Here is a 12,276-nt window from a genome sequence, read left to right as displayed (position 1 = left end):
GGAAACGCATCGTCTGCATCCAGTCCTCTTCAGTTTCTTGGCTGTACTGAATGGCTTATGGTGCAGCAATGTGGTCATTTTTAAATGGGCAGTGATCCTGGCAACAGAGCAGGGGGAGGCTTGAGACAATTACGGACAAATTGAAATATGGAACATTGCTCCCATCTTATATCGACATTTTTAACAAATGTATTTTTTTTTAAATGTTCTTTTCTCTTTAGATTTCTTTTCAATATCAGTTATAAAAGATATTTTGGCTGTTATTTAATCTGCTTCTTACAACACTTGATTTGAGAAAGGAAGGACAGAATTGAAGACAGAAGTCACACACGCACACACATACACACACACACACACACACACACACACACACACACACACACACACACACACACACATCACCTTGAAATTCAATGATTTATATTTTGACTTGCAGTTTGTCCCCATAATGTGACTGTGTAAACAGATTTAGGTCCCCACAACATGAGTAATACCTGGACAACACACACACCATGACCTAAAAAGAATTGAGGCCGAAAAATCTGCTGTTCAAAATTTGTAATTAGAAAACACTTGACATCTTCATTCCATAAAAAGATCAAACGTTCTCAAGTCATCCACTGCTTCTTTTTTCTTTTTTTTGGGAAAACATACAGTAACAAAAACAAACTAAAAAAAGAATAAAAATCAGTTTACAGAGTGGTTTGTCAAAGCTTGGAGATTGACTGCAAAGCACAATGGGAAAGACTGCATATAAACATTCACATGGCACTCAAACTCCTCAACATCAGCTGAAGGGTGTTAAGGTCAGTTCTTGCATGACAACAATTTACACACACATTTCACTATCGAATAAACAATGAAGACAAGACAAGAAAAGGCTCTTTTTGTAGACGAAGGACGAGAGGGCAACATTCCTTTTATCATCACACAGTGAGTGAATTAAACCAGTAGCTACAAGTGAAATATAAATAAATAAGGTCAATAATAAAAAATTAACAGTTGTTAGGCAATGTTGCTTTGGCACATTTCTGAACTAATGTTACTATGATCAATAGGTCAAAAAAAGAGTTTTATACTGTGACGCTTCACAGATCCACAGTGTCACTCTTAAAGGCACCATCACACCAGCTTTTAAAGCTGCAGAGGTCTGCAGAAAATGTAAAGTAATTCAAATGGAATTTCCACCATCGGTGGATTTGGAACATAAATCTGTATTTTTCACAGTGATTTCAGCTGAACTGAATACTCTACGGAGAAGAAAATAAGAGAGTCCTGGCTGTGATGCGTCATCAGTATCGTAATATACACAAGACAAAACTGGTTTGCAGACAGTTATAAGACATGAGTTGAATGTAAAGACATGTCTACAAAAATGTTATGAAACCAAGCTAATGTGCATGCTAAGTGACAATTAGCAAGCTTGCTTACTCAAAAAGCTTTGTTCCTGCTTTTACAGATTGTTATTGGAAATAATGCACAGGCCTGGGAACTAAAAGCCAGGGGGATTAAAATGACACTGTAGCCATGTCTTAATTCAGGGGCTGCATCCTTTGGAGCAGAGCAAATAGACTCTCCCATTTTGAAGGCTCTTCAAATGTGGCCGACAAATGCTTCCTTCCATTCCCGCAACAGGCTACAATGGATGGATGCATCCTAGCCCAGCCTATCTCAGGATTCGTGGTGATTCATAATTGTGTAAACGATAACAGGTGCAAACATGGTTGAGCCAGTAGTATTTACATTTTTTGCATGCGTTACTGGTTTCCGCCGTGGAGCTGTATGGAGAGCAGAGTAACCGCAAGCGAAATTGAATGCCATGGAATTGGAGCTGTTAGTGGGGGAGGCAAACAAACATAACTCAAAGAAACGCAATATGGGAGAATATCCTCTAGAAAGTGAATGCTGTGGGTAAAACAAAAAGAACAACTGATGAAATTAAGAGAAGATGGCAGAACATAAGAAGAAGAACAAAAGAAAAAATAGCTCATAATGAAACCTCTGCAAATAAAACAGGTGGGGGGGGGGGGTTAAGAGATACCTCTGACCAATATTGAGCAGCAGGTGCAGTTCACTTCCTGAAAAAAAACGTTCTCTGCTTCTTCTTCCACGTCGTCTCCTCCTCACCACAATAACTGCAGCCATCTGTGGCAACGCTGTGCCGATTAGCACCTACCTTTCAAACGTCCTAAATACAGACGCAGTCACAACCACCACGATTTTTCTCAGGCTTTGTAAATCACAATGCGTGTGCTAAATTAAAGTATTTGCATCTGCTCCTCTTAATATTTTGCACACTCAGGTAGAAACGCCTGATATTGCATATTCATTAAGCCAAATGTACTAAATGAGCAGCGCATGTTATTCTGCATGCAATCCTCAGCACGCACCTTTAGTAGATCAGCTTGCATGTTTTATTGCAGGTGAAATCAAGTTCGCATATGTTTTTACACATGCACACCTTTAGTAGATCAGGGCCTATGTGTCCCATGAAGGAGGTGGTTTTCATGGAGTAGACTTCTAGACCATGTCCTCTGAAGGATGCAGCCCCTGAATTGAAACACAGCTTCTAGCCAGAGGTAGCTTTACTTACTCTCACTATCAGGTCACTTCCTGTTTGTTGCAGCAGTGAACACTCAGGTAGAGAAGGGTTTCAGTAGTTTCTGTCAAGCACCTTCGTCTATGTGTGGTCTACTTTTAGCCTAGCATCCTCTGACCAATTCCCATTTGCAGCAAGCTGTAACATCAACGGTCTCAGACGTTTCATGTACGTATGTACAGTTCTGGAATGTCCCTCTAAAAACAGCTTGATATTCATAGGGGACCCCACAATTTTGTATTTAATAGAAATGTATTTAAAATCAGTTACATTTTTGTTTCAACCTTATTTCTTCATACACAGACAATGGTTATTTCACAAATATACTGGTGGGACATGTCTTATTAGGGAGCAGTGTTGGGATGTTTGTTTATGTGCTGCATGGCTTCAGCCACTAGGTGATACCTTTGAGTAACAGGAAGGGCGACTCTCGATGTTATCTGATGAAGTGCAACATGTTGAGCACCGCCGCAAATTGCACACTCGGGTGTAATAGAAAGTTTTAGATCTAACTGTTTGACCTGAATGCTCTCAGTGAGCTCAGTTCGAGTGGCCTGAATCAACATTAAGCTCTACTAGGAATGATTGCTTGGGTGTAATACCAGGGAATGTTTATGATCTGCGAGTTGGATAAACCAGTGAACTGTTTGATCAAATACGCAGAGTTTGTACATTTAGGAAAGAGAGATCAATGTCCACCTTCTCCACCATGCAGCAGGTTGCAGGATGCGTGATCATGGATCGATGGTGACGTGACCTGAGGACAGCTGTGTGTTTCTACTTTTGTGTATAAAAGCCAGCTCGTCAGAAGAGACATTTGTCAGATTCTTGAGAACTCTGTCCCTATTTGGCCAAATAGTAATTCTTTAACTTTGTTTGTGTTCAATATACTCTGTAATTCTGCTTTGATCAGTATTAAATGCTTTGATTACAATTATTCATGATTTCAATAATGCACTCTGGTTTTTTTACTCTCTTTATTTCAAAAATACAGTGCTTTTCTAATTGAAAATATAATGTGCTGCTGTACTTTGACCAACATGTTCACATTATTCCAATAAGTGTCTTTAGATACTCTTGGCTTGAAATATGAAATGATAGGAAAATTATTTGGCTTCAATATTACTTGCCTGTTGGTCTGGCACAATATATATTAGACCGTGGCTTTATCGGTGTGTAGCAATAAAGCAGTGTAACAGAAGAAAACATAGTAAATGCTTCATTATCATGGCAGATATGTTTCATTAGATTGGATGATGACATAATAGCAAAGCAGGAACATCAATGTCACCAGACTAACATTATACAAAACCAATTTGAATGTATTTAACAAAGCTTGGGTATACAGTATATGTGTAGAAATGCTTCCTGGTACATGAAAAAGCAGTGTAGACCTAATAGGGACCAAAGCTGAGTGTCAATAAGGTAAAACCTTTCTACAGGTCTTGATTAAGTTTTGGGTTAGGGTTAGTGAATGAATGTAGGTCAATGCAAAGTCAAGACAGCTACACAAAGCAGTGTGTGTGTGTACGTAGATCACTGTGACGACCATTTAGAGCCTAGAACCTGACATTTTGGCTGGTCCTCATTCTCTGGGCTACTTTCATTGGGCTGATTGAGAGTTAAGACTTGGTTTTAGGGTTAGAGTTAGAATTAGGTTCAGGTTTATGATATTGTACTGATTTAGGCATTAAGTGTTGATGGTTAAGGTGCGTTTGATTCCGTGTGTGTGCATGTACACGTGTGTATGTTGGGGGTGGTGTCATTATGGTATTATGGATGAGAAAAGGCTATTGGTGTAAATGAAGCATCACATCACCACACACACACACACACACACACACACACACAAACACACACACATACAGTCTACATCCTGTAAAATGTTGTTGTGTGGATGTAGACACAGACAAACACTTCCGTCTTTGTGAGGACATGCATTCACATCAAACATTCCCTAGCCTCTTGGCCTACCCTTAACCATCACATCTCAATTCCTTCCCCAATCCAAACACTATAATATAATATAATCCTACACCTGATACCAAGTCTTAACCCTCAAACAGCTCTATGAAGTTTTGATAATTATCCCAAACATTCTGACCTCCCCAAAATATCCTGTATGTCAAATGAGTCCTCACAAAGATAAAAGTACAAATACACAACCGCACAAATCACACACAATCAGATCCCAACTCAATGGTTAGAGCCCGTCTGACGTCATAACCTGGTGTGCAGGTTGACGATGACGCCGTCTTCAGGCAGGTCTTTGATTGGCTGGTCGCTCGTGTCTGCTGCTCTGTTGGAGCTGTCTTCACAGTTGCTTTGAGGCGACTCAGGAGGAGGCTGGTACATGACGTTGGCTAAGAGAAAGAAGATTGTCCCCAGAATCTGACAAAGACAGAGACAGATGATATTAGTCCACAGAAACACAATGGCTTTTAACGATTTAAACGCAGAAACTGTAAATTTTCGGGGATACATCCATTTCCTTTTTTGAGAGATAGATGAGAGGATAAATACCTTCATTATGCCTGTCTGTTAAGCATGAAGCGAGAGGCAGGAGACAGCTATGTTTTCCAAATCTGTTCATTGTGTATTTTTTAAAGGTCCAGTGTGTAAGATTTAGGTGAAGGGAACTATTGGTAGAAATTTAATGTAGAATAATCCTCATGATGTTTTCACTAGTTCATTTTAACTAAATTATATGAATTGTAGTTTTCTTTACCCCAGAAAAGGCCCTTTATATTTAAATACTTTATATTTACATTGAGGGGGTCCTCTCTACGGAGGCCGCCATGTTTTTTACATTAGTCCAGACTGGACAAACTAAACACCTTTTGAGTTTTTATGACAACTGAACCAACACAGTTTCTTTTTCATGTTTGGAAGGTGAGGGTGAGGTGAGGGTTGTTCAGCTGCAACATGCAACTTCCACATTAGATATCACTAAATTCTACACACTGAACCTTTAAAGTGTTACAGTCTAAAGTGTTTTAGAAACCCAGTTTAGTGTCAGAACTTTATGCTCTGTCTTCATCTAAAACTGTCAAAGACATCATCTGAAGTTTTTAATGCAAAAATGGACATCAGGCGCAATTAAATGTTTAGCAGCCAGGAGTTGTCCCAGAAAATCCTGATGGAGACCTCACAGAGACAGCCTGAAAAGACAGTTCAAACTCTTCTCTTTTAGTTTATAAAAGTGAGACTCTACTCACACATCATGTCATTTTCTGCTGTTCAGTCTCTCGATCAAAATAATAAATACAGACAGAGATTGTTGACGTTGTGGAGTGACATGAGATCATTGATGTTGTTATCGTCCATCATTGTCATTGATGCAGTCAGATTCTTTCAGTTCAGACAAATAATATTTAGAGATTCCCTCCTCTTCATAACTAACAAAAAGACAGGAGCAGTGTCAAGATTAAAATCTGGCTTAAACCTGGATAAGATGTCAATATTATTGTTTCTGGCAGACATAACGAGTTTTCTAGGTTGGAAAATTGGTGGAAATGTAAAGGGTTAAAAAATGTGATATAAATGTGTTTAAAAAGACAAATACAAATACAGTGTCACTAGAAATGTTAAAATATCTGTGGGACAATATTACAGTTCATTATGTGACTAGGGTACAGTTCATTGTTAAAATAGTTATATAAATAAAAGTTGAATAAGTTACTGTAAATGTGGGTAAAATTAGACGTCCCTATATTTTTTAAATTTTATTATGTCTTAAATAAAGATTAAAATGTCAATTTCATTACATCTTACTGGTTACAGTGTTAGTGTAATACTCAGACAGGTCAGCAGAGAGCCCATAGAGCTAGTGAGGAACCTAAAACCCCCAGAGAGGCAGCGGTGCAGAGTAAATCCTGCAGCTGAGTGGAACACTAGCTAAAGTTGTATGCTTCTTTGTTTACAACTACAGCTACAGCGGCAGCATGGTATAATCACGCCCCTCCCTGACACTCACCGGGCCAGGGGGGAAACAGAAACATGTAGGAACATGTAAGTACACAACTCTGAGAATACGTTCTGTTAAGAGAATGCGGAAAACATGTCTTCCCCTTCTAGCAATTCTTTTCCAGTACACAAAATTAATGTTCTATGACTTAATAGAACCAGTGACCATGGTAAATTAAAGCAGAAGGAAGCTCTGGGAGTTGATACTTCCGCTATGGTCCTATCTCTCCCTGTTAAAGAAAGAAAGGAAGTCCTGGATCAGCCCAATCATCTGGATCTGCTCCAGAGGAGTTTTTACTTTGGTCATGCAACACCCATCCACTTAATTTCAAGAAAATCAGTTAAGTTGTTTTTTGCGTAACAACCAGCCATGAAAACACCCTTGGCAGAGGTAATAAATAAAGCATTACCTTACAGATAATACCAGCTCCTAGGATGTAGTGGCTCATCTCTGAGTTCTGATAGAGGTAACAGGAGCCCCGCTCACCGCACTGATTCTGCCACAGTAAGCAGGAGATGTCAATCACAGAGCCAAATAGTATGGGTCCTGGAATACTTCCTGTGAACAATACAACATAGATTGGATGAGGTTAAAAGAGGATGTTATGCTCGTTTTCAAGTTCACGACTTTCATTCTGGTTACTACTGTCTCTTTACAGTCTCCCTGATGAGACAGCTCAGTATCCTGTGATTGGCCAACTGATCCACTGTGGTGTGATCGGTCAATCTTACAATTCATGGCAGCTTCAATTGTATTGTTCAGCACAACATTTGCAGGCGCAACCATGATTTTATATTTCAAATATACTGCAATTTTTAAAACTCTTTAAGCCTGGAACTCTTAAAAGATTTTGTGAAACGTAATTTGGGAAAATGAACGGGACATTTACTTCCAGAACTAAAGCCACTATATCACTGTTTTTGCTCTTCATAACCCACTAGAGGAAAGAACATACTGAAAAAGCATCGTATGTCTCCTTTTAGCACTTTGCCTGTAAATTTAACTCAACACAAACCAGTTCACTTACCAAATACCCGCATAACAATCCACTGGATTCCAAGTGCAAAGGATCTCTGGTTGTCTGGTACACACCTACACAGCACAGTGTTGGTCAGACATGTAAGCACACTGTACATCAGACTTCATTACAAAACAGTTTGACAGTTTGTCTTGACAGTAACACCCTAAGGCTTTCGGCCTCTTCCTACAACATACACTAGGTCATCTGGCAAAGTCCCTCATGAAATATTGTTATTAGAGATCAACTGTTTTACCAATCTCTCAGCACCTGTCTCCTTTATAGCCTTTATTTACAGCAAGGTAAGGTTTTGTTATCCTGCTTTAATAGTGTTTGATTAAGGAAATTCATTGCCCTCAGATTAAACACGGGCCTCCCATTTGACAGGAACTCCGTCAGTGGTTCATCATCATTATGTTTTTTTTAAATCTGAAAATATAATTATTGCAGTGGCTCTGGATCAGACTAAAGACTTTAAATACAGATGAACAATATGTGTCCACTTTCTCCCGCTGTACAAAATGAAACCAAACCAGTGCAGCCATCTTTAGCTGCTTGGCCGCAGAACCCTTTGTGTTTACTTGTGTTACCAGTACAAGTAAGGACACGGTCACACCCTTGCCAATGTAGCAGTGGCTAACCTTTGCCTCCCATGCACTTCCAAGAGAGGGTGCAAATTAAACATAGGCTTGAAAACTTGATCTTGAACTCTGACCCATGACATTCGGCATACCATGAGGTATCTCAAATTACGCCATTGTACATATTGTGGTAATGCTGTGTGTTTGTGTGTGTGTGTGTGTCCATAAGATCATCTGGAGGCGCACACAGCTCTGGGTTTTCACCGTTTTCTCCAGGAGCTGTGTCTGGATGTCGTTTCTAGTGCTACCTGACGCTGACCACTGGCCGGTTAGATGACCCACTAGCTTGGTTTGGTGCCATTTCATGCGAGTTTAAGGCTTTCGGGATCGAGCTGTGGTAACCAGGTTCTGCCAATACACAAGCTTGACCAATCGTCAGTCAGTCTCAGCTATGTATCATGACGCTTCACCCTATTTTTATAGCATTAAATAACTAATTTAAATATGCATCAGTGTGATAAGAACTACTACTACTAATATCCCATCTGGTAACATGGAAGAGGCAAGGTTTATTAACCTATTCTTCAGCAAGCCAGCCACCAGGGGGCAATCCAAGTGTTTTGTCTCCACTTTTAGATGGTGTCATTTCCAGTAAGTGTAAGGAGGATGTGTTCTCATTTTCCAAAAAAAAGATAATTATAAATATATTTATAATTATCTTTAATATTAATATTTATAAAAGTAGTACTATAAAAATAGGTTCTAATGAGTAATAACAATAATAGACTGAAGGAGAGGTACTTTTTAATGAATCTTACAAGGCTGGCTACAGCTTGAATCTACACTTTAGACACCTTCTTTTTAAAATATTTCAATGTGGCCAACTACCTGAGTGTAGCGGTGAGCGCTGGGATGCTACAGAGGAACGTAAAGAAGATGATGAAGAAGAGGAAGGCCAGGAGGACCGGCATGTGGTGGCAGGAGCTGCCACACTTCCCTGCCAGAGCAAAGCCTGCCTTGCCCCAGGACACGTTCCCCACCACACAGCTACATCCAGAATACACCTGAAAACACACACACCATGAGCAGATACACAGACACTAGCGCTTTACCCTAACCATCAAAACTAAATGCCTAACCCTAACCCTAACATAAACCTAATTCTTACCATAACCAAACAGCTCTTTGAAGAAGTGAGGACTGGCGAAAATGTCCTCACTCTGTAGGGTCTATGCTTAAAGTGGTTCTCACTGAGATACAAGTACAGGAAGACACACACAAGCACGCACACTATATGAAAACTACAGTCATACTCGTGATATAGGCCCAGTGTTATAGAAGGTGTTATTAAAACTTGCTTCTGTAACTGTTATTTTTTGCAATTTTACCATAATTTACTTTAAGTTGTTTTATATCTTAGTTTCTTATGTCGCGCGAGCACAAATAACACTGTTAGATTTAATGTTAATGATGAAGTGGATCTATAATCTTCTTCAATTCACCTGCTCACATCTGCATCACCATTTTCCTGTCACTAAAATGTTTGTACACAACGAATAAAGGTTGCATAAAAGCAAATACATTCTCCCGCCAAGTTTTTTTCTTATAGATCCCAACATTTGCTTGAGAGGTGCTGAAAGATGCCTACGCAACAGTTATAAATTAGGCCCCTGGTGATTTATACTTCTTGGGAGTTTCATCCTGGATATCCAACAAACAATATCCAACATATATTTTTTCTTGTTGGCTGTTTGATTCTGTCCAACCTGCCTCAGATGAATCCTGTCTTTACACAAATAATATGACATGAGCACTGTGAGTACTGTACCACTCTGCCAGTGGAGTGTTGAGTGTGGTTGATGGAGTTGCAGCCAGCGTGGCAGGGGGAATAATACATCACATCATTTGCCCCACACACAGGGTTATACAGCTCCCTGACACAGCCACAGTCTGCATTGCAGCCCACTATCAGGGTCTCCTCGATAGAAGAGCTGCAGACATGAAGGGAAGGAGAGACAGAAGTGACAAGTATGAAGGGGGGAGCATAACAGCATAAGATACATACAAACAGGGAGAGACGGCAAACAAGTCATTAGTTGGTATGAAGGTGCTTGTGAATGATTTTTGCACTGTGATAACAAATAGTCACAACTGAAAATGCGAGCATGAATGAAACTACATCAGGAAGTCTCGGTAGATGAAATGAAACTTATGATTACTTTTTATATCAATTCGGTGAAATGGCTGAACATAAATAAACAGTGTTCACCTGTTACTATGGTGCAGCTTGTTGGGTTTAAACTGGTCCAGTTGGTGTTGCTCCATCAGATCAACATGGTACGGAGCATTGACACCAGCCATTGGCATGTTTGGGCAGTGGATGAGAAAGATGAAGACAGTGAGCAGGCTCAACGCTGTGCACATTATGCAGAAGTTAATGATGCCTCTACAGCGCAGCTTAAGCCTCTTCACAATGTAGCCGCCCAGGAAGGTGCCACCACCTCCCGCTGGTACCACCATGTATCCTGGGGAGGGGAAAGAGAATAAAGACCCACGCTGTCAGGCTGCTGTCTCACTCAAAGGCCAGAACAGGAACAATTAAGAATAATTTCAAGTAATAAATTATGAATGTCATAATAATGACAAAATCAGTGGATCTGTGAGTGTGCCAGATTTGATTCTCTCAACGTGTTTTTTTTAACACTTTTAGGTAAACAAGGATTTTGTGAGGTCACCTTGACCTTTGACCCCAAAATTCTACTCAGGTCATTTTGATTCCAAGTGAATGTTTGCGCCCGATGTTACTGATATATCATGTTCACAAGAACATAATGATCACCATGACTTTGACCTTTGACCACAAAAATCTAGTAAACTCATCTTTGCATCAAAGTGACATTTTTTACTCAATTTGTGGACATTTCCTCAAGGTGTTCCTAAAATGTTTTCATTCCAAGAACAAAAGCAGTTTGACCTTTAACCACTAAGATCAGTAAAGTAAAGTCATCATCCATCAAACCCACTGAACAGTTCAACCAAATTTGAAGAAATTCCATCAAGGTGTTGTAGAGAAAACATAATGCCTCCTGCCACTGACTGTTACCAAAATCATTTTCTGGAATACAAATAAATGATCGAATAGCCAACCCCCAAAACCTTACAGCTGCATACAACAGCTAACTATGTGTCTATGTGTTTGATGTCTCCAACATCCCCAAAGGGACAGTTGAGAGTTCTAAAGTCTGAGGTTCTCTGATTGGAAGTTTGCACTTGATTTTACAACTTTATCTGTCACTTACCAAACAACGAAGCAGCCTCTGAGGCACTGAGATTGAACTGAGACTCCAAGTACTTTGGACTAAAGGTGGACATGCCAGTGATGATGATGGCCTCAGTGGCTCCAGCCAAGCACAGGAACAGGAAAGTGGGATTCATTAAGAGCAGCAGCACCGATCTGTGGAGGGAGAGAGGGAGAGACGGTAAGAGGCAACAGTTTGAGCACCACTGAATGAACTTTTACTTCCTTTTTTTTTCACCTGTCAAAAGGGTTTTTGCTAGTTTTTCCTCACTCTTGCTGAGGGTTAAGGGCAGAGGATATCACACCTTGTTAAAGCCCTACGAGACAAATTGTGATTTGTGAATATAGGCTATACAAATCAAATTTGATTGATTGATAGATTGATTGATATTTAATTAAACAGTCCACTCTGGAGACGTGTCTAATAGAGCACGAGATCCAAAGATAAATCATCATCATGTTGCATCATGTGCCGTGTTTATGGCCTGGTATCCCCAGATTTTAAGAGATGACATCACACTGTGGATGATGAGCTCAGAGTAAACACAGTAGTAAGCTGACAGTGACATGCCTGACAGAGAGGGTGACAAATGTGTCCTTTGGTATTTGAATCTGTTGATGTGAAGAACAGACAAACAGGAGTTATCAGAAATGAGCTGTGTATGTGTGTGTGTTGTCTGTCTGCGCACTCAGTTCATTCACAATAAACAGGGGTTCAGTTTACACATCACTACAATGGCAGCTTTCATATGGGCATTTTGTGCATTTAGAAATGATGCTGGTGATTAAGACAGATTTGCTGTATATAGGTCA

General features: G+C 39.9%; 1 protein-coding gene across 4 annotated transcripts in view; it reads right to left on the bottom strand.

The window, feature by feature from the left end:
- Positions 1-543: 543 nt before the first annotated feature.
- Positions 544-12,276, bottom strand: part of slco4a1 (solute carrier organic anion transporter family, member 4A1) — a 33,101-nt gene continuing 21,368 nt past the window's right edge. For all 4 annotated transcript variants that reach the window (XM_069526909.1, XM_069526908.1, XM_069526911.1 and 1 more), the window contains 7 exons: positions 11,465-11,619; positions 10,435-10,690; positions 9,994-10,156; positions 9,054-9,229; positions 7,594-7,658; positions 6,976-7,124; positions 544-4,990 (listed from right to left, as the gene is read on the bottom strand). In XM_069526909.1, coding sequence (XP_069383010.1) covers positions 4,820-4,990; positions 6,976-7,124; positions 7,594-7,658; positions 9,054-9,229; positions 9,994-10,156; positions 10,435-10,690; positions 11,465-11,619 — 1,135 coding nt within the window. In that variant the 3' untranslated portion in view covers positions 544-4,819. The remainder of the gene's footprint in view (positions 4,991-6,975; positions 7,125-7,593; positions 7,659-9,053; positions 9,230-9,993; positions 10,157-10,434; positions 10,691-11,464; positions 11,620-12,276) is intronic.

Source organism: Paralichthys olivaceus, chromosome 6 (genome assembly GCF_024713975.1).
Source record: "Paralichthys olivaceus isolate ysfri-2021 chromosome 6, ASM2471397v2, whole genome shotgun sequence".
In the NCBI taxonomy this organism is placed as follows: Eukaryota; Metazoa; Chordata; class Actinopteri; order Pleuronectiformes; family Paralichthyidae; genus Paralichthys; species Paralichthys olivaceus.
This window is presented reverse-complemented; position numbering and strand designations above follow the sequence as displayed.